This window comes from Thunnus thynnus, chromosome 10 (genome assembly GCF_963924715.1).
Source record: "Thunnus thynnus chromosome 10, fThuThy2.1, whole genome shotgun sequence".
Classification (NCBI taxonomy): domain Eukaryota; kingdom Metazoa; phylum Chordata; class Actinopteri; order Scombriformes; family Scombridae; genus Thunnus; species Thunnus thynnus.
In genome coordinates, this window is record NC_089526.1 from 3215478 (window position 1) to 3238908 (window position 23431).

Genomic DNA, 23431 nt, shown 5'->3' on the forward strand with positions numbered 1-23431 from the left:
TAACTAAAAAAACACTGATTTTTTTGGCTGAATTTCTCCAACATGAATCTGGTGAAAGTGGCGAGGATGCTAGAAGCTAGCATGATTTTGTAAAAAAAATTGTTCTGAGTGGATCACTGGGAAATAAAATAAAATATGGAAGACTTGTAAAATATGACTCCTTAAATTGTTTGTTTGATCAGGTCTAAATGTTCTTTAATAATATAATTAATTGGATTAGCAGCAAAAATGGGATTGTTTTTGCCACTGAACAGGCCACTTCTGTGTTTTAGTTTCTTTTTTTGAGCTGGTGTCTCACAACAGCTTCACCAGATCATTCCTGTCTATTTCCTTGAAAAGCATCTTGGTCACCTCCACAGCTTGTTGGCTGTAGATCTGCTCCATCAGATCCACCACATCTAATATGTCTGTGTTCTCCAGTTTGTTCCATTAGATGCATGGGAGTCCTGCTGGGATGAGGGTTCTTTAAGTCTTGTCTCTTTCATTGTTGGGCTTGTAGCTGACTGGTGAATTAAAAACAAATAAACAAAGGGAGATGATTTGAACATAATTTTATTGATAATAGTTGAACAGCTCCTCTGAATGCAGCATCAGTTCTAATCATGATTTAAACTATTGGATGATTTTCAACCTGCATCTTATTGAATGAAGATTTGAAGACTGATGTGACATTACTCACTTTCGGGACCAGTGGAGATAATTCATCCATAGTGTATTCTTCTAAGTGTTCCTCTGAGTGTTTATCATGTCAGATTTTTGGTAACATTTCTAACCCTTGATCAAATTAGGCCTGTTCTGTTACATTTGTTTTTTTCTTGAAAGTATTAAAAGTAATTTCATGAGAAAATGGCAGAGTTAATACCTTTGAAACTGCCTTCAGCCGAGGCCACTCCACCAGTTGCTCCACTTGAGGATCCCACATCTGTAACACATTAAGGGAAAATCGTAATTGTTTAACAACTGTATTGTTCTTCTTTAATGTCATTGACACAGAAAACAAACTGCTTTTTTAATGATCAGAACACTTGAGAAAAAAAGTTGGCTAATATAAAATCAGGATCTGTCTCTCAGATTTTGTTTCTCTTAATTTGTCCTCGATTTGCTCTTCCTCCACAGAGGAATAACATATCTCACTTTGAATACAGACCATAGACTGTATAAAAATGACGTAGTTACCGTGACGTCACCCGTTGGTTTCTGAAGAGCGGTTTTGAAGCTCAAAGTGAGCCGCTCCGGCCGTCGCCATCTTGGCAGGACGTGAAGCTGCCTAACTCCCAGCCAATCAAAAATGGGCAAAGAGGCGGGCCGAATGGCTGAAACAAGCCACCTAGCGGCTGGCGGACCTGTCACTCAAAGCAGCCATGTCCTTCATTATGCATAACTTTACGGCTTAATAAAATTTAAACGAGTGAGTTATAAAAAAATTCACCCCCCCGTACAGTTGTCATGAAAGGAGAAATTAGCTACAGAGACCAAAACTGTTTTTTGTACCAGGCTGTAAACATGTTCATTTCAGCTGTAAAGTTGGGCATTTTAACATGGCGGTCTATGGGGAATGACTCGCTTTTGCAGCCTCAAGTGGCCGTTCAAGGAACTGCAGTTTTTGGCACTTCTGCATTGCTTTCATTTTTCAGCCCCAGAGGTTGCTGCTTGATACAGACACAATACTTGTGAGTAGGATCGATTCATTGTTATTATGGCTCTGCACATGAGATTTGTTGACAATAAAAATAACAGAAAATCACCTTATCTGTATTTATCAGTATTTCAGTCAACTTTACATTTAAAGAAGCAAAACGCAATGTTTGCAATCATGCATGTTTTTAAATTGAAGTGCCTTTTTATGTTTTGCAATGTACCTCCCTCTCTCTTTAGCACCACAGCAAGGTCTAGTTGACACAACAACTTAAGTGCTACAATAATATCATGATGTTCTTATGATTTGGTTTCAAAACTACAAACATTTTAAAAATTGATGAAATTCCAAGTGGTTCTGTTCTAGTTGAAATATCTGCAGCTAATGTGTGAAATATTTATGACACATGACTGAAATCTGAAATCATGGACAGCACATATATGCAGTGTCTTACCTTCTGAATTTAGAAAGTCAACTGAAATGAAATAGAGAACAAAACAAATATTGATGAAATGGCAGGTGAACACATAAATCAGACAGCTACAACCAGAATATTACATCCACAGAGCAACAAATCCATTTTCAGTGTGTATTGGTGTTGGTGATTCAGCTCTTGTTAATTATTGACATTAATTTTATAGAATAGTTCAGTTAACAGAGGTGACAGAATGCATCTTTTTTATATAGTGTTGGTAATATTGTTTAATAACCACTGACCTTTTCGAATTTTACAGGTCCACACTGGTTTAGGCGATGATTTATCCTTGTCTTTATAGTGGATGAGTTTAAGGTAGAAGTCTCTGTCTGGATTTTCAACGAACACTTCAAAGAAATTTGGGCCTTTGCTGTCATATCTGAGGGTTAATTTCTGTGTAAAAAATATGACATAAAAGGAGAGGAGGAGTTAGTTTCTGACAAAAGTAAACAGTCAAGTTAAATTCCTCACAACAAAAACAAAACTAATTGATTAGTGTCTGGTCATTAGGAACAGTGTTTTGCACATGCTCAGTTCATTCACATTTCTGTCTGGCTGCTGATCTCTCCTAAACTCTGAACACAGCAAGCAAAGCTGACTCCACATTCACCAAGCAGTATTGGTAACCTTCTTGAAGTAGCTTATGTGTGACCAAAAAGTCAATACATTTGTCAATTAAAGGAGTCTAAATGTCAATTCCCTTCATTGTATCCATGTTCCTCACTTCCATTATTTCCTTGTGTCTTATGTCGTATTTACATCATATTGTTCAGCTTTTAACTGCAGCCAAGTTGGAAAAACTGTCCATGTCAGCTTCCTGGTTGCAAATCTGAGTTTAAGATGATTTAAATTTCTGACACCTACAATATTTCTAACTTGGTCAAAAAAGAACTACGAAAGTGTTTAAATCCCTGCAGCAAAATGGTTGATCAGTTACATCTAAAAAAAATCAAATATCAACACAAATACAATAAATCTATCTAATTGAAATAAAAGATAGTTAAAATGTGCAAGGCCATGTGTGACCACACCATTTGCACACCTTGCAATGGCCTTGATCCTATTTTCTCTGTCATACAATATGTCTGAACCACAATTCACTAAATAAGTGAAGCAACGCCTGCGAGCTAGTTCAGGAAGCCCAACTCAAGTTGCTGTTCCACTCACAAGCCATAGCGTGACATATATCAAACGCGCCCTTATAATCTGGGTTGATGTACTTAAGTCATCAGTACTCTGCTCGCACTTTTGCTGCATTCCTGCTGCCACACCGCTCATACAAGCTATGTTTGATTGCTGCTGTTTGTAGGCCTACAGCATTTCAAAGACCTCCACCCCAGCATCCACCTGGAGGCTCTGAGTCTATCTTCCCCTGGGAGGGAAGTTTGTACCGTCGCTCCCAACTTCCCGCTGTGTGAGATCAATGTTTCCTTGTGAGGAGTCAAAACATCAGAGCCTAGACGCTAAACATTAAAGCTGTACATTTAACTAATAATCTACTCCATGTGAGTTGGCTGACTGAAATGTAAAAACTGACAGACAGTACAAATTATACCAGCAATTCACTACATAAATGATAAATGACAGACAGTACAAACTGTACCTCTGGAATAATTTCTGCTGGGAAGTCTGATGATCTTGTGTCTGCTGTGAAGTCTGCTTTGAGGGTGAAGTCATGGCGCATTTTCAGGTATTTGTTTGGACGTGGCTTATCGATCACTTTGTATCCGTTTGAGGATTCCTTCTTGTGCACCATCTGGAAACAAAAACAATACACAACAAAACTGCTTAAAGGATACAACAGCAAACATTGTCACCTGTGTTTTAAAGTACATGAACAAGTAAAATGGTTTTTACAATATAGTATTAGAGCCACTGTTGGGAAAAAATGAACTGTGAGTTTAGTCATGATATTGAGGAAAAGTTCATGTTATGAAAATAAAGCTGCAAATTTGAAAAGCATATTTTATTGAATATATAATACTCTGCTGTAGAATTGTGATTTAATGAATAAACAGGTGAGAGCAGCCTTCATTAAAAATGAAGTTAGAGTATATTTCATCAGTGAGGAAATACTTAGTGTATCACACCAGCAGTCAAAATACAATGAACCAATGGAATAATTTCTGAGTTGTGTAACCTTGTGAAGCAGCTGCTGAAGCACATTGAGCGCTTGGTTTTGTCCAGACAGCTGTGCCAAAGAGAGCAGAGATCAAATCTCAACGTATGTTAATTTGAAAAGTTTCTGTTTGTCAGTGAGATCTATAAGCCTCCAAACAAATATTAACTTCAGCTGCTGACAGAAATCTGAGGAGAATAACTTGGTCCATCAGGAAACGTGTCCACTACACTGTCTCATGTTTTAAGTGGTTTATCTTTATACTGAAAGGGGGAAAAAACCTTCTGTGACCAGAGACCCCTCCCACTTCACAACTCTATTCTCACAATTTCACTTTTTTTCACCACTGGCCGTAATACTCAGTTGCAGACTTTGTAAGTCTGATTATATTAAAAATTTGTGACAGTAAGATATTAAATAACCTTTTTTAGCGTACAAGCATGTGGGGTCACATACACATGTAGATTGAGGGGTGTTGTGTTTGGTTTATAGTATATTAACATGCTGCACTTCATTTTCACTGCAAAGCCAAGATACATCAGAACCCCTCTGAGAGAGAAACTTGGTTCAGATAACTTGACATGGGATGATGTGACCTCAGACACGTCTTCAACAACATCTCCACAGCCATCTATGTGTAGGACAGCAAACTTGTCTAATATTGTGGAGTCATCTGCACAAAATACAAGCACACACATTTAGTGAGGAGAAAGGGATCATATCAGAATACATTTAAATCCATCTTTCATTATTTCTTCATGTCTACTTACCTGTGCAGATCCAGTGCGGCAGGTGCACTTCATTTAACTTCCCAGCAGTGACTTTGATGTTCAGTAGGGGACCTGCAGGCATGTATTGTAAGCTTTTCATTCTCTCCACGTGTTCTTCCCAAGAGCAGAACTGGTACTTAAAGCTGACCTTTTCTTCACAGACCCATCGCAGGTCTGAGACACTGCATTCAAACTTTCCTGCTTCAGACTGTAGGCTGAAAAAGAGAAATGAGTCCTTGTATATGCACAAAATACTTCATAATAATAAGAAAGTGTGTTTATGTAGTACAATTCATGCATAAAATGCAACACAAAGTGCTTGACATAAAAGCTGAGAATCGTAACATTTATGATAAAACAAGAAAAACTAAAAAAATTAAAATGATAGAATGAGACAAGATAAAACAACCGTCAGTTAAAAACACTGTAGGGACTCAATGGAGTAAATGTAAATTTAACCAGTAGCTGCCTTCATTTTATTGCCAGTTAAATGTAGCATTACCACAATTACTGTAATACGGCATGAAAAAGATCCTGAAAAATATCAAGACTAAGCTTTTTTCAATGGTTCCAGTTTGTTGTGACACAATATTGAAGATGTTATTTTTACCTGTAAGTTGGAGCCTCATCTGCATCTGTTCTGATCACCTCAGGTTCAACTGTAGTCCAGTCACTGGAGTCCTGCATCAGAGGACAGTCACATTTGTAAATAAGTGGATTTCTTCCTGTTTAATCACTAATTTTACAAAGTCACACAAATGAACAAATAAACAAGTGAGCAGATGAATGAATGAAAGGGATTACCGTAATGTTTCCACGAGCCTCAAACTCCGAGCTTCCTGAAGGCCCTTGTTAAAACACATCAGACAACGTTTTAAATGATGTTATATTTATAAATGGAATCATATAGTAACTTTCCAGATATTTTGCTGCTTTAGCATTATGTGCTACGTAGCACTGCTCCTATATGAGATCAATATGTTATGCAGAACTTACTGCCGAGTAAAGTCTAAGTTGAGGAAAAGTGGCAGCGCTTCATAGGACTTCTGTTATGTACAATGTACAAGCTAGCTACATGTAGCTAATGAAATGACAATTCCTCATGAGAGGGAAAGATTATACAATGAAAATACAGGAAAAATCATATAACTTTATTTGTTTTGTATATACAGACATTACAATAAACAACTGAATAGTGACCAACATCAAATATGTAAAGTAATGGGAGTTGATGTTGCTGTCATGCTACATAGTGTTATTTTTAGATTTGTATTATTAATAATATAATTGTTTTGTTTTTTTGTTTTTTTTTTGTATTTTCACCTCGATTGAACAGACAAGAAGCAGACAGAATATGAGCAGACAGAGTGAGTTATGACATGCAACAGACTGCAATCAAACCAGTCCATTACACTTATGTGGTATGAACCTTAACCAGTAGACTTTTAGGAAGCTGCTTGTGTTTTTTTTGTTTTTTGTTAACTTGAGAGAAGAAACCCTTTAAAAAGATCTCGCTTCTTCAAACAGCAGATGTCGTTTTGGAAACTATGCTATATGTAGGAGTCTAGTTATTCTGAGTTTACTTTTGGCTTGTTGTTGCTGTAGACAATTTAAATTCAGTGACTGATCTACAGTCATTGACTACAGTGACTATACAGCATACAGTAAGTATCTTTGCTTATAACAATCAAAACAAACACATATTCAAATGGCTGCCTGACTGTCCACAATGTATTTTGAATGATGAAATAAAAAAAGAGTAACATTAAAGTAGAATAAGACCCCGCTCTGCATATCAAATGTTTGATATTGTAATTTATTTCTTTTTTCACACAACTTACCTTTGGATCCTGAGCTGGTGTCTGACAAACTCTGCACCAGATCCGTCTTTCTACTTTTTCCGAGTCTTTGGGAGCCTCTCAGTGGAGGGTCCTGCAGGAGCCCCTTGAATTTCTCAGTGAGACTTAATTCTTCCAGTGTTTCCAAAAGCTTCTCCTTTGCCGGTGTCATTGTAACGTCCTGATGGATTCAAAATGATCAGGGGGCATTTATGTAATATAAAACACTGATGTCTCTGCATCAATGTAAACATTTAAATCATGTGAGTATTATAACAACTAATATTATTATATTACTCAAAATAAGACAAAGTGTGATTCATTTCATTTATTTGTATGAACTGGTTATTAGTAATTGTGATTTATTGCATGTCCACCTGATCACATGTTCTTATTGCTGCAACAGCAGCTGTGAAATTTCTGGTTTAAAAACTCTTTCCACCTATTTACCATCAAACTTGAATAAAAAAAGTCTATAATATCATATACTATAGTATATAGTATAATATTTAAGCTTGAAATCCCAATCAGAAACCTGCTTCAGTTTGGTGAGCACCATCAGATGAAATGATACCACTGGTTTGTATCATTATCTGGTCGAGATGAGGATTGTTTTCAACCAGCAGCTATGTGTTGAAAGCTGTGTTGTGTAAAGTGTGTTTATGCGACGTTACTCACTTTCTGGAGCAGTGAAGACCTCTGCATCTCTGAGGAGAAAGAAAATAGAAAATGACTCAAGACTGATTAAACATCAGACTGTAATCAATTTTAGTCCGATTTAGTTGCAATAACACTAAATTCTCCCCTGCTGCTTCTGACATCATGAACCATAACCATAGAGAAAGAAGAGAGATAGAATATCATATCGTTAAAAGCTTTGAAATCTAACAGAATCCAATATCAAAGTACAACAAATATGAACGTCTTTATGTAAAGATTATCACCTCACAAAATAATCTTTGATGAATTATACTGTCGGTTGTACCTAATGTTTTGCCGAGTCAAACTGAAACTGGGATTCTTGTCACTTTGTTTGGAAGGAAATATGATCTATAATCAGCTGTTGCGAGTCAATTTCACTTTTCCAAGAAGACAAAACCGTCTTTGGAAACATTTGTGAAATCAGCATCTGAGCCTCACTGACATCTGAGGGCTGCAATGTTAACTTCCCTACTGTGCTACTGACTGGAGAATGTCATAGTCCTGATAACAATGATACAAGACTTTTTTTTTTTCCTTTTTCAACAAGCCCAAACAGCAGGGCCGGACCAGAAAATCATTCAGGCTGGGAAATATAGCGTAGAATATAGCCTCAGTTAGGCTACCTTTTAAGTGGGGGGTCTGGGGGTTACAAATACTTGATTTCCCACATTCTGGTGAATTTTAATGCATGTGAATAACAAACTAATGAGCCAACAACTGCTTAGTACAATGAAAACTGTTATGAACCTCAAATAAAACCAAAGGTACATATCATTAAGGAGGGAGACGATACTACTACTACTGTGGCATCAATACTACTCTCTCCACCTTCAAATAGAAAAAAAGCAATAGTACAGCACATCATATTTGTAATGTACCATTACAATACAGTTAAAAACTCTCCTCCTATTTAAAGAACAGAGCAAGAGCACAGTACCCTACTCAGTTTACTGATATACACTAACTGTTACCCATCAAAGGTTAAAATAGCCCTTTAACCAACACAAACATTAAATAACACAGATCTTTAAGTTTTAACACATTACAGTAGCCTGAATAGTGACGGAAAACGTTGTGTTGTCTCAATAATTTCAAATTATGAGCTCAAAGTATGAACTCACTGACTGTAATTTTCACCAAAACAAATGAATTTTCAAATAATATTGACCATATTAACTAGACTAGATGTTCCAATCATGCTTTAAATGTTTTTGAGGACATTAGAAAGGGGATTACCACTTTTATTATTGATTGTCCAGTTTCTTGGCTGCTTTAACATTGACATTGGACGATGATGACGCATCGGTAACATTAGCTACGTTAGCTAGGTAGCCAAAATTAACTAGCTAGCACGTTTATTGACTGACTAACATGGCGGCATTTAGCTGCATCTCCTGCAAGCGCCTTTCTTTTTTTCTCTTTCCCTCTCTGCTCCACTCTTCCTATTTTCTCCATCGTCCATCTTGCTGCTCAGTCATTTCTAAATGCGCTTGCTGCCAAACCAAACCTGTAACCGCCAACTACTCTCTGTCTCTGTCTCTCTCGACTAGCTAGCTCTCTCCTTCTACCGCCTGACTGTCACAGCGGGCAGGGCAGTGTTGTGTTCAGGGTCCAAAAAAACAAAAACGAAACTGCAGCCTGCAACAGGCCTGCTGGGCCATTTAGCAGGCCAGGCCCTAGTGCTCTCGATCACCAGTCCGGGCCTGCCACACAGCCTTGGTTATGTAACATTAGGAACTCAAGACGTCTGTCACTTAACAATATTTAACATCTGGGAGGATCCATCGTGCTGTTAAGTTTGTTTTCCACTCAGAAAGTGTAAGCTAGCAAGCTAGGCTAACTAACTTCCACTCAAAGTAGAAGATAGCCTAGATCTCTAAAGGTGTTACATGTCAGATGTTGATTTAATTAATGATTTGTTGCATTTTTAAAATAAATTATTAGATGTATTCATTAGACACATGATAGTGTAACGTGACAGTTTTTGTCTTCTTTATCTTACCTTTATAAAAGCTGGTGTCTGATAACCTCTGAACCAGATCTGATCTGTTCATTTTCTCGAACATCAGATTCAATATGTCTGCACTGTTTTCTGTGTCAATCAATCTCAGTGAGATGTCTTGGAGGTCCTTCTGGGAGACGGTCAACTGCAGGACGTCCTTTAACTGCTGATAACTCAAATCATTCAGGGTTTCCAAAAGCATCTCTTTAACAGCTGCCATTGTTGCTACCTGGAATAATCAAAACATTAATGAGGCATACATTACATTTCATCCACTAGAAAAGAAACACTAAAATAGTTTCTCATTGCATCTCATGATGGTGATGTTAGTGTAGCTATATAGCAGACGTCATTGTTTCTACCTGCTAAGTTCAAAGAAAATGTTTATTGGGTAAATACACAAACTCTTTATTTTATTGAGTACAGATTAACTGATGTGTATGTTTTAGAAATGTAGATGTAGTAAGATTACATCACCCATATTGCACAAGCTAATAATTGAATGAATAATATTTGTCCAATAGATCACATACTGTATGCCTGTTTTTACAAACTACTTGTGTGTGTATACATTTCTTTAGTAACATCAAGTGAATTATTTTATCTGTAGAAATAGGATCATGCAGGATGACCACTGCTCCACCCAGCTAAATCTTTGTAAGGCGCTGGAAGCATCAATGAGTCCAAACTTGATAAAAGAGATTTCCGCACACTTTATTTTTAGCTTTCTGTCTATCAGACCTTTCTCAGAACAGACAAGATTCAGTAATGAACAGGCAGGTAAGGATAAATAATCCCATTCTAATCAATGGCAGCATGCAATGCACCTGTTCACATCCTGGTGGTAGACACTCCACCTCTTGGGAATTCTAGTTTTTAAGTGAGGCATACAAGTAGTACAATCATATATAATTTCATCACATAGTAAATGGGGCTTTGAGAAGGATCAGCCTTAAGCCATCATAAATCAGAGATCCCCAGGTCACTAAGAAAAAAACATCTCAAAACAAAAATTAAATACAGAGCTATGGAGGAGTATCAAGCGGGGGCCTTCATGAACCATAAACCCCAAATCCTACACCAGAAAACCACTGTAATTTCTGTGAATCTGAATACAGCTGCTGTCACCTACAAAAAGTGCAAACTATAAACTTTTTTTGACCGAAGTCAAATTTTAGAAAAAAAAACAGGAAATAAAATAATTATAAATTAATCTTCTGTCAGCTTTTCGATTCATAGTCTAATTGTTCCAGCTCTACAGCCATATTACATATTATAAATATACTTTGCACAAATAAATGTACAGGAGAAATAAGTCATTTGATGACAAATTTCTCACAGATGTACCATAGCAGGTAAATAATGGACCCTGGATACAACTTTCAGATACATCCCCCCTCTGTCTCCCCTCATTTCCTGTAATCCCTCAACTTTGATCTCTTATAAAATGTTCCAGAGGACTTGATTTTAGAGCTGCAACAATTAATTGATTAGTTGATTATTTGCCTATTATTCAATTAATTGTACCCTTTTTTTAATAATCTTAAAATTAATCATTCTGAGTCATTTTTTAAGGAAAAATACCTGTCTACCTAATCTAATTTCACCTTCTTAAATGTGAATATGAACCATTTTCTTGTTTCTTTAGTGCTCTATGATAGTAAACTGATTATCTTTGGGTTGTGGACAAAAGATCAGATGTACAACAAACTGCAGTAATATGTAAGACGAGCAAGAAGACTGTAACAACAAAAGGGGGCAACACAACAAATTTACTTCAAGCAGAAGCAGCTGGTTGAACACAAGGAGAGACAATAATCCCTCCAGGAGTATTTTGTCATATTGTCAAGAATATCATTATCACAGAAATACGCTGAAATTATTGTGATATTATTTTAGGGTCATATCACCCACCCCTATCTCTGACACACACACACACACAGTCGTGTTTTGATCACTTCAGAGGACATTACACTAATTTACAGTGGTGTTTGTGAGTCCTTTAGAATTTGCTCTATTTCTGCATAAATATGACATAAAACGTGATCAAATTTTTATGCAAGTCCTAAAACAAGATAAAGGGAACCCAATTAAACAAGTGAGACAAAAACCTTACACTTGTTCATTTACTTCTTGAGGAAAATGATCCAACGTTACATATTTGTGTGAGGCAAAAGTATGTGAACCTCTAGAATTATCAATTCATTTGAAGGGGAAATTATAGTCGGGTGTTTCAATAAATGGGATGACAATCAGGTGTGAGTCTGAGAGACCCTACCTTATTTAAAGAAGAGAAATCTGGATCTTCACTATTAAAGTCTGAGCTTCACAACACAGGTTTGTGAAATGTGTCACGGCTCAAAAAAAGGAGATTTCTGAGGACCTTAGAAGAAGAGTTGAAGTTCACCGGGCTGAAAAGACTTACAAAACCATTTCTAAAGAGTTTGGACTCCACCAGTCGACTGTCATGCAGCTCTTGTACCAATGGAGGACATTCAACATCATTGTTACTAGGGGTGTCACAATTTCTATTCCAAATCAAAAATCGATTGAAATGAGCTTTCGGTTTTCGACCTTTAAAATCAAAAGCAGGAATCAATGTTTCTCACAGTTGTTTTTTCTCTCCATCCCACCTGGGTGGGTCCTGTGAGACACCACGGCCTCTGCTGGAGTCGGAGATGATGGAGAAATAACAGAACTGGAAAATCCTCCTACTTCCCTGAAGTCACTGGTGTTCCTTTCCCATGAGTTATGTCAACAAAGGACATGTCGTTGACAGAAAAACTACAGATTGTAGGCTATGCTACACACCTTAGTGAAGTTGGAAATATACTGACAGATTCAAACTTCCCGGTTCCATAACTCATAAGCGAAACTTTGTTAAAACACAAATGAGACCTCTTTCCTACCGTAGTAAGGTAAACAAGCTACAACCTAATTTTCATCAAAACGAGAAGACCCCCGAGCTGGACAAGTAGCATTAGTCTCTTTGTACAGCCGGCTGTGAGATGGGACCATCTAAAAAGTGCAACGCTTAAACTTAAACTTAGTTTCCTCACCTGTAAAAAGCCACCAGGGTTAATCCTTGGAGGAAACTTAAACTGTTGTTGTAAAGTACTTGTCTGCCATCTAGTGGCTCTTCTTTTAATTTCCGTGTTTAACAGTTTGTTCTCAATTGATTGGTAAAATAAGTTATTGTTATTACATTTTAATTAAACTATTTAAATTTGACCATATGGCCTTAGTGCGATACATTCCCCCCAAAAATGGCGGTTTTATCACACTTGATACCATGTGGACTATCTTTTTAAAGAAGAATTTGAAAATGTAAATGACAGTTGTCAAGGCATAAAACCAATGATCTGTTGATCTTGAACAAATAAAGACTTGATAGTTTAACAATAGCATAGCCGTCAGTGCTGGAAAAAATGTTTAATTAAAAAAAATCGAATCAAAATTGTGACCTTAAAATCAAATCAAATTGTGGATTTGGAGAATCGTGAAAACCCTAGATGTTACCCTCCCCAGGAGTGGTCGACCAACAAAGATCACATCAGGCATGTAATAATCTGAGAGGACACAAGGGACCCCAGGGTAACGTCTAGGAAACTAAAGGCCTCTCTTGCAGTGATTTATGTCAATGTTCATGAGTCCATCATCAGGAGAACACTGAACATCAACGGTGTGCATGGCAGAGTTGCAAACCCACTACTCTCCAAAAAGAACACTGCTGCCTGTCTATGGTTTGCTCAAAGCCACGTGGATTCATCAGAAGGCTGTTGGAAAAATATTCTGTGGACGGATGAGACCAAAATCAAACTTTTTGGCTTGGATGAGAAGCGTTATTTTTGGCAATGAGCAAACACTGCATTTCAGTTTAAGAGCTATATACCATCTGTGAAACATGGTGGTGGCGGTATCATGGTTGGAGCCTGTTTTGGCGCTTCTGGACTAGAACGGCTTGCAATCATTGATGAAAAAATGAATTTTGAGTTGTACCAGCAAATTCTACAGGAAAATGTCAAGGTATCCCTTGAGAGTGGCTGCAAAAGTGGGACATTTTGCAAAATAACTTCAAGTAATCTTCAGAAAAGACTCTAAAGAAGAGATAACAGCATTAATCAGCAAGAACAGAAGAGGAAATATCATCTTTGGATATATTTTTTTAAATCAAAGCAACTAGCTACCTGTCAACTGCTACCTGAGGAAGCTAACGGAAGAGTTATTTTGTGAAGACAAGAAGAGAAATTAAGGGCTCCCTCTAGGTGGTATTTTCTCTCTCCATGAACTGGTGTGATGGCAGCATGACCGATGTTTGTGGCAGCCTCTCCTAGTTCTGACTTTGCAGTGTCTTTGTCCATGTCTACGTCTACGTCTGTGTCATCGTGTGGCGTGCACATCATCATTTCTGACATGTGTGCCAACTTTTGTGAGTTTTCGAGCATCCCAAGCCCCTTGAAAATGCAATGGCGTACTAGAATGATAATACTTAAAGCTGCAAGCAGCGATGAACGGGCCCTCGCCCTCGTCGGAGGGGGGCGGCAGCTGTGGTGTCACTATTGGAGGTCTCTTTACATGGCTCTGAATTTTCAGGATTATCTGAAACTGTGTGAATTGGAAAAAATATTATTTTCTGTGTGCAGTATGTGGCGCTGGAGATGACTTATTGGAAATTGTGTATACATTTGATGAACTATGTGTCATTTAGGCCTCACTTCCTGTTGCCCATAGATAATACTACATAAGTGAAATAGTAATGCAGCAATACATCCACCAGAGGGCAACTAACATGGATATACATTTTCGTGAATACTGGTCATTGCATGTAGGAGATAACTATCACTTCCTGTGTCCACTATGTGGCGCTAGAGAACACCATGTTGCTGTACATCGTGTAGACCACACCATGTAAATTTCATGTAAATCAGATGATGTTTCTCGTATAAGGCTGACAGTAGGTGACGCTATGACTATGATTCAATATTTACATGTAGATGTGTTCAGGCCTGGACTCTTATCAAACATGAGAAATTTGGGGCAGATATGACGATAATGTAAAGTCAAGTTACAACAACTCCCTGTTTTATGGTGAAATGTGCAAACTGACTGATATAAAATATATAAATGTTCACCATTTCTGATGCATGTGGAAAGTTTCGTGAGTTTTTGAGTGTTAGGAGTGACTGGGGGCGGGGTTTATAGTTCCTCTTTCTTCATTTCCCTTTTCTAAACACTGGACTGGTTTTCATGGAGAAGATAACAAGGGTGTGTGGTTAAGCTGCGTGTTGATAAAAAGGACGTCACGGTGAGGTGCGCGCGCAGCCACTGGAGTAACTTAATGATGTGATGATGCTGGGAAAGTGCGACAGTTGAATGAGTGATACGAGTTAAGTTAAAACCCAGAGACGTCCTTTTAGAAGCGTTTTTTGAGAAATTACAGCTTCACACCTTTCCTGCTCCCAGACCCTTGTGTAAAATCTGCTCTGTTCTTCGGGGACCCATCCCCCAACCACCAATAACTGAACTGAAACGCCAGGCGGAGCTCGCCGCTCACGAGAGCAACGCCCAGCGCTGGCGAGGCCGTGTCGGAGGGACTTAATAACTGCTAGCTGGCCTGGGAACTGGGTAAGGTAACCCACCTCCTGGCTGTCTCTCTCTGATTTTGGAAACCAGTCCCTCTACCTCCTCCTTCCACGTCCTTCTATGTTTTCTCCTTTTCTACACCCTCCAGGTTAGGACTAGTATTGGTTCCCAGCACTGAATCCCCTAGACTTGACTAGTCCGTAACATTGAGCATCTTTAGCCCCTCAAAAATTGTGACTAATTTGGACAAAAAACAATAATTCCTTGAAGACAGTCATAAGTTTCTCACTGCAAGGTGAAGTCAGTGACTTTCAATATGCTGTTTCTCACTCTTTCACCTCCCTGTTTTTCTAACCACAACCAGTGTGACCTTCTATCTCAGCAGCCGCAGACGGACAGAAAGAGAAACTAAATGAGATTTGAAAAGAGAGTGTGGGAATGAACTCAAACAACAAAAAACTTCTTCTTTTTGGTTTATAACTGCGGTTGGCAACCAGCGTATTAGGTACATTACTGCCACCTTGTGGACCAGAGATGAAATCCTACACATTAATCCTGTCTGTTTTATAAACTCAAAGAAAACTCTACTGCTCCTCCCACTTGGCAGGTTCATTAAAGTTTTAATGCTGAGCTCCTGAACTCCAGTCTTCATATATTGTCTTTCTTGATCATATTTAGTACAATCTAAGTTTGCATGCATAATAGTCTCCTCAGCCAGCTGAAAAAAAATATGCGCATATATGGCCACAGTGATTTGGAAATATCGACATATCGGATATGGGAAAAAAATCCAATATCGTGCATCCCTAGTGACTTCCAGTGCGACTAAACCACAGAGGAAATTAAGAATGAGGCCCTGTTCACACCTGGCATTAACATACGTCTCGGGTGATCCGATCACAAGTGGACAGCTTTAAATAGGCCTACAAGCACCTAAGACGCATTGAAGACGGTTTGAGATAAAAAAAAAAATATTTCAGAAGCTAAACGTAGCTGGATAGTTTCCTTTGTCCTGTCAAGTTGATAACTACAGTTTTTAGTTTCGCTGTGCTGCTAAACATAATGAGCTCAGGATTTATCAGGAGGACGGCTGCTTTACTCCAAACAGTATGAATCTTGACTGTGTGTGTAACAGCTGACCTATTGGATTTGTAGATGAACACAGAACATTAATTAACATTAGATCCTGTCGGCGTGTCGGAGATTTAAATAATCAATGAAGTTATGCTGCTGTATCTTATGCTTAATGCAGAATATGCAGAATATTTATCCTGTTATCAAACAAGTTGAACACAGCTTTGGACGAATACCGAACGAATTTGGTCTTTGAAAACAGAAATGATGTCTGTGTTTATTTGCATATAGAGCGGGGAAGTGAGATCGGATCAGATGCGGTCACTCCGGACGCATATGGAGACGCATGTCGTGCAAACAGAGCCTGAGAGAAGAAGTGGTCTTGTGCGGATTAGTGGTAATTACGTGACAATACATGCATGTTGGAATTGTAATATGCATGCATTGTCACATATTCAGTTTCAGAGAGAGGCGCCACAGCGTCTCTGCACCAACCACAATACGAATATACAGTTCTGACCGTCCATGTCTAAAGTATAATGGATACATTTTCTTCTCTTATTTTGGGTCTATTTTGTCTTGTGTTTTGAAGAAAAGCTGCAAATGTGGAGGGTACACACTTGATTTTGAACCTTCATTCTACCCAAAGTAGAATCATACAATGCAGTTTTTCATAAAACAGGGACTGAGTATTTGACTCCCATCACTTACATTTAAGTCTGGCAGTACTTCAGGGCAAGTATGAACAGGAGGAACAATCACAGAGACCAATAACTATTTCAATGTACATATGGGCTTGTGAGTTTTCTGCTGAGAATTACTGTCACACCAGCTGTTTGAAATTACACCATTTTAATGACGAATTTTGAGTTGCCCCAAAGTGCAACGTGACAATGGAAAAAATATGAGGGTAATCTCCAAAGTTGGACATAAGATTTTCACTGGATAGCAACATTAAGAGTCTTTGCTGTAAAATCAGTAAAGGTCTAATCTTCACTTTGAACAGCTACAACCTTTAAACACTGTTTATATCTTAACACATCAATAATTTCACTACTTACCTAACCCAAACTGTACCTTCATTTTAAACAAGTCTTCACCCCAAAATGAATGATTTACGTTATGAGGACTTTTTTATTTGTCCCCAAAAGAGAGGCGAGTCCCCACATGTGACTGTTTAAACACATTTATGACCCAAAAACATGATCAATACCTGAGACACGCAGTTTTCCTGTTTCATCATTAATCGAGTCAAAGGACTTTGGAAACTTTAACAACCTGTTGTTTACATACTAACGTTAACAAAGTCTTAGCTAATGTCTTACCGTAATATTGGTGACTCTACAGAGGAAGCAGGACGATGAAATTGAAAGTTAAAAAAAGGCGGTACAGTTTGAAAAAGTTTTAACCTACCGTTATAAAAACCGCTTGTCGCTCCAGCCGTTAAGATGTTTTGATGATGATGATGATGACGATGATGATTAATTGCGATGGAAGGAAAACTCGTCTCTCTCTCTCTCCTCCGTCAGTGAGTGTTTCATTATCCGGGACGGTTTGACATCAGTGTTCACCAATATTCATCAGGGTTAATTGTGGGAGTGAAAGGGGGTGGGGGGATATGAGGTTCGTCCACGTGCGCACATTGTCAAGTTGATTGTGATTTATAAGTGTACACACAGCTTTATAAATCTGATTGTTTTTTGGTGTACGCCATTTTTGCCTTTTTTTTACACACATACACTGCTCCTCACACCTGAGTTAAAAAAAATAGTTAAGTTGAATTATCTAGGTTAATATTCTGCTGTAATATGAAACTCCATGTTGGGCTATTAGTGTAGTCTGTAGTTGGGGTTTTGGCACTTAAATCTTTATATATAAATAGAAAGCATACAGTCTATTATCAAACTTGTGCTAAAGCTACTTATTTGGGCCAGTCATAAGTTTCTCACTGCAATGGAGCCTTCACGCTACTCGGTGATCAGGCCTTAATAAATAATGATGTGTTGGAAAAGCAAAGCTCTGAAAGACTGTCCATCAGTCAGGTGAATTCTGAACTTCTGTGAATCCAAAAAAGTTCAAAGAATACTAACAAATGTGTCCTCATTGAATCAAGAATAAAAAAAGTCCTCAGCCAGTGTAGTGTATATGCAGACACTGAAGACAGTCATAAGTTTCTCACTGCAAGGTGAAGTCAGTGACTTTCAATATGCTGTTTCTCACTCTTTCACCTCCCTGTTTTTCTAACCACAACCAGTGTGACCTTCTATCTCAGCAGCCGCAGACGGACAGAAAGAGAAACTAAATGAGATTTGAAAAGAGAGTGTGGGAATGAACTCTTGTCTCTCCCACGGTGTTCCGATTGTATGATTGACTGATATTTTCAACTTTTCAAACATTAAATTTATCTGAAGAGACCCTTTCACCTTGTTACTACAAAACCTTTTTTCCTTTAATTTTTAAATACTGAATCTCTGTTGAGCTAGAAAAAACGTTGTGTATTCATGTACCACTTATTCAGGTGGTATTTTAAAATTACACAAGTTAAAGCTGTGTCTCCCTGGCGGTTCCGAATAACAAACCGGGGCTCGGTGCTCCAGTTGGATCCACATGGAGAGCCGAAGCTAACATTAGCTGGGAGGCTCGCCGGCTGTACTTCCCTCCGGTCATGCTGAGGCTAACGCTCCGCTAGCCTCTCAGCTAACGTTAGCCTCGGCTCTCCATGTGGATCTAACCGGAAGCTAATGTTAGCTGGGAGGCTAGCTGGCTGTGCTTCCCTCCGGTCATGCTGCGGCTAACGCTCTGCCAGTGCAGCCTGCGGAGGAAACACTGGGACTGTCAGGGTGATACAGTCCGTCGAGGAGCTGTTATGTTCAGTTGCACAGATAGGAAACACTTCGGCTGACAGGATGTACCGGGGGGGGGGGGGGGTGGGGGGGTGACAAACATCAAAAAACGTCTTCTTTTTGGTTTATAACGGCGGTTGGCAACCAGCGTATTAGGTATTAGGTACATTACTGCCACCTTCTGCTCCAGAGTGTGGACCAGAGATTAAATCCTACACATTAATCCTGTCTGTCTAATAAACGCAAAGAAAACTCTACTGCTCCAGCCACTTGGCAGGTTCATTAAAGTTTTAATGCTGAGCTCCTGAACTCCAGTCTTCATATATTGTCTTTCTTGATCATATTTAGTACAATCTAAGTTTGCATGCATAATAGTCTCCTCAGCCAGCTGAAAAAAAATATGCGCATATATGGCCACAGTGATTTGGAAATATCGACATATCGGATATGGGAAAAAAATCCAATATCGTGCATCCCTAGTGACTTCCAGTGCGACTAAACCACAGAGGAAATTAAGAATGAGGCCCTGTTTACACCTGGCATTAACATCCGTCTCGGGTGATCCGATCACAAGTGGACGGCTTTAAATAGGCCTACAGGTGTAAACGCATCTAAGACGCATTGAAGACGGTTTGAGATCCGATCACTCAGACCACGGTGGGGTCTGGGCCGCATCGCAAATGCGTCCTGAGCCACATTGAAGGATCACCTACTCAACTGACGGCCTCTATTTTCCGGCAGACTAGACACAGGACCCTCCGTCCAAAGCTGTTCAACTTGTTTGATAACAGGATCAACAAATTATTTTGTTTTTCATGTGAATTAAAAACGTAATCCACCTCCCGTTTCTTCCTGTTTTTCTCGTTCCCCTAATCGGTTTCCCTCTTCAAATCGACAGTTAGAATAGAAATTAAACCATTAACTTTTCGCTTGTCTGACTAAAAAAATATGTCAGAAGCTAAACGTAGCTGGATAGTTTCCTCTGTCCTGTCAAGTTGATAACTACAGTTTTTAGTTTCGCTGTGCTGCTAAACATAATGAGCTCAGGATTTATCAGGAGGACGGCTGCTTTACTCCAAACAGTATGAATCTTGACTGTGTGTGTAACAGCTGACCTATTGGATGTGTAGATGAACACAGAACATTAATTAACATTAGATCCTGTCGGCGTCTCGGAGATTTAAATAATCAATGAAATTATGCTGCTGTATCTTATGCTTAAATACGCACAGTGTCTCTGAATGGAGAGATTCAGCTGCAGGGAGATCGCTGCGTCTCTCTCTTCCGACGCGGAATATTTATTTATATCCTGAATATTTATCCTGTTATCAAACAAGTTGAACACAGCTTTGGAAGAATACTGAACGAATTTGGTCTTTGAAAACAGAAATGATGTCTGTGTTTATTTGCATATAGAGCGGGGAAGTGAGATCGGATCAGATGCGGTCACTCAGGACGCATATAGAGACGCATGTTAATGACAGGTGTAAACAGAGCCTGAGAGAAGAAGTGGTCTTGTGTGGATTACTGGTAATTACATGACAATACATGCATGTTGGGATTGTAATATGCATGCATTGTCACATATTCAGTTTCAGAGAGACGCGCCACAGCGTCTCTGCACCAACCACAATACGAATATACAGTTCTGAACGTCCATGTCTAAAGTATAATGGATACATTTTCTTCTCTTATTTTGGGTCTATTTTGTCTTGTGTTTTGAAGAAAAGCTGCAAATGTGGAGGGTACACACTTGATTTTGAACCTTCATTCTACCCAAAGTAGAATCTAACAATGCAGTTTTTCATAAAACAGGGACTGAGTATTTGACTCCCATCACTTACATTTAAGTCTGGCAGTACTTCAGGGCAAGTATGAACAGGAGGAATAATCACAGAGACCAATAACTATTTCAATGTACATATGGGCTTGTGAGTTTTCTGGAGATAATTACTGTCACACCAGCTGTTTGAAATTACACCATTTTAATGACGAATTTTGAGGTGCCCCAAAGTGCAACGTGACAATGGAAAAAATATGAGGGTAATCTCCAAAGTTGGACATAAGATTTTCACTGGATAGCAACATTAAGAGTCTTTGCTGTAAAATCAGTAAAGGTCTAATCTTCACTTTGAGCAGCTACAACCTTTAAACACTGTTTACATCTTAACACATCAATAATTTCACTACTTACCTAACCCAAACTGTACCTTCATTTTAAACAAGTCTTCACCCCAAAATGAATGATTTACGTTATGAGGACTTTTTTATTTGTCCCCAAAAGAGAGGCGAGTCCCCACATGTGACTGTTTAAACACATTTATGACCCAAAAACATGATCGATACCTGAGACACGCAGTTTTCCTGTTTCATCATTAATCGAGTCAAACTTTAACAACCTGTTGTTTACATACTAACGTTAACAAAGTCTTAGCTAATGTCTTACCGTAGTATTGGTAACTCTACAGAGGAAGCAGGACGCTGAAATTGAAAGTTAAAAAAAGGCGGTACAGTTTGACAAAGTTTTAACCTACCGTTATAAAAACCGCTTGTCGCTCCAGCCGTTAAGATGTTTTGATGATGATGATGATGATGATGATGATGATGATTAATTGCGGTGGAAAGAAAACTCGTCTCTCTCTCTCTCTCTCTCTCCTCCGTCAGTGAGTGTTTCATTATCCGGGACGGTTTGACATCAGTGTTCACCAATATTCATCAGGGTTAACTGTGGGAGTGAAAGGGGGTGGGGGGATATGAGGTTCGTCCACGTGCGCACATTGTCAAGTTGATTGTGATTTATAAGTGTACACACAGCTTTATAAATCGGATTGTTTTTTGGTGCACGCCATTTTTGGCTTTTTTTTTTTTTACACACATACACTGCTCCTCACACCTGAGTTAAAAAAATAGTTAAGTTGAATTATCTAGGTTAATATTCTGCTGTAATAAGAAACTCCATGTTGGGCTATTACTGTTGTCTGCAGTTGGGGTTTTGGAACTTAAATCTTTATATATAAATAGAAAGCATACAGTCTATTATCAAACTTTTGCTAAAGCTACTTATTTGGGCCATTCCAGTTTTTTTTATTTCTTCACCTGTTGTGTAGAACCTGGACAAAAATGATTGTGAATATTTTTTTCAGAGTACAGATGAATTTTCAAGAAACAACTCACATTGGTGGCCTGATATTCTACTACGCTGTTGGGTGTTGAGGATATTTAACTTCACTATTGAGTTGCTGTATTTAAGTCAAATACACAAACTATATTTTAGTGTATTATTTTCTTTTTGGGGGGGGGGGGCTTTTTTTGCTGTTCTCTCCATGACTGCGTGGGCTTCCTCTGGGTTCTCCGGTTTCCTCCCACACTCCAAAGATGTGTAAACTGTCAATAAAAATGTGTGGTTTAAGATACCTATCTTATTTGATTCTCTGTAAACTGATGATGATCCATTATTTTCACCAATGCAACAGAAAGTTGGTGACATTACATGTGTAGAAAATCTTCCTTTCTGCCCAGACCTAGGTGGGCGGGACTTAGCTTCAACCTAACTTGTCACACCTGAAGTGATAAAAGCCTGGCTCAGACCTTGCTCAGTCTCTTCCTTTGTCTTGCTGCAGCATGGTGACCTGTATGTTATTAGCTACCTTCTCCAGTTGACTGTGCATCAGGTGCATCCTCTTAGTAAGTTGAAGACATTTGTTGTAGTTATTGCGGTTTCTTTGTTTAATGACCAATTGAGTTAAGATTTGAAGTATCAAAGTACCTTTTGTGTACTGATTATCATTTAGATTAAGATTTACTAGAACCTTTGTTTGCTGATTATTGTTTCATCTGCCTTTTTTAGCCTTTAAATCATCATCATCATCATCTGACAGTCAACTATTCATTGTAAACCTGTGGACAAGACAATAAACTGTTGAATAGCTCTCATCCCTGGTCCTGGTCCTCATACTTTAACTGGTGTGCCAATGCAGAGGCTTTTACAATACCCAGCTACCACAAAAGTCCATTTTTTACAACATGCACAAACAAACACAAAACTCAATAGACAGCAAAAGAAGCAGTGGTTTAATCGGCGTACTAGGCACCGGCTCGAACAGCCCCATGACCCCCTTCCTGGATTAAGCTCTGGCCTATAGGACACAGAGAAAAGTCACAAATTAGGGTGGGCAGATGGGAAACACACACATCAAAGAATATTTAAAAGAAACAAAAAATCCTCTCGAAACCGTCACTGAAATAAAATAAAGATAAAACCTACAGACAAAATAGTGATACCACAGCTGCTGCTCCCTCAGACGAGGGTGAGGGCCCGTTCATCGCTGCTCGCAGCTTTAAGTATTAATATTCTAGTACGTCACTGCATTTTTGAGGGGCTCGGGATGC

At 38.6% G+C, this 23431-nt stretch overlaps 1 protein-coding gene across 2 annotated transcripts; it reads right to left on the minus strand.

Moving 5' to 3' along the window:
* Nucleotides 1–254: 254 nt before the first annotated feature.
* LOC137190795 (NACHT, LRR and PYD domains-containing protein 1 homolog) lies at nt 255–21719 on the minus strand. 2 transcript variants are annotated; one of them, XM_067600425.1, is made up of 13 exons: nt 21573–21719; nt 9543–9767; nt 7517–7545; nt 6842–7019; nt 5805–5848; nt 5611–5681; nt 5001–5215; nt 4653–4903; nt 3715–3867; nt 2354–2504; nt 2091–2111; nt 863–922; nt 255–503 (listed from the first exon to the last, which is right to left on the minus strand). In XM_067600425.1, exons 2-13 carry the CDS (start codon nt 9760–9762, stop codon nt 466–468), a joined length of 1431 nt encoding a protein of 476 aa, XP_067456526.1. In that variant the 5' UTR covers nt 9763–9767; nt 21573–21719; the 3' UTR covers nt 255–465. The 2 variants fall into 2 exon arrangements, with proteins under 2 accessions (XP_067456526.1, XP_067456525.1); XM_067600424.1 differs by lacking the exon at nt 21573–21719 and adding an exon at nt 17609–18112.
* Nucleotides 21720–23431: the final 1712 nt, after the last annotated feature.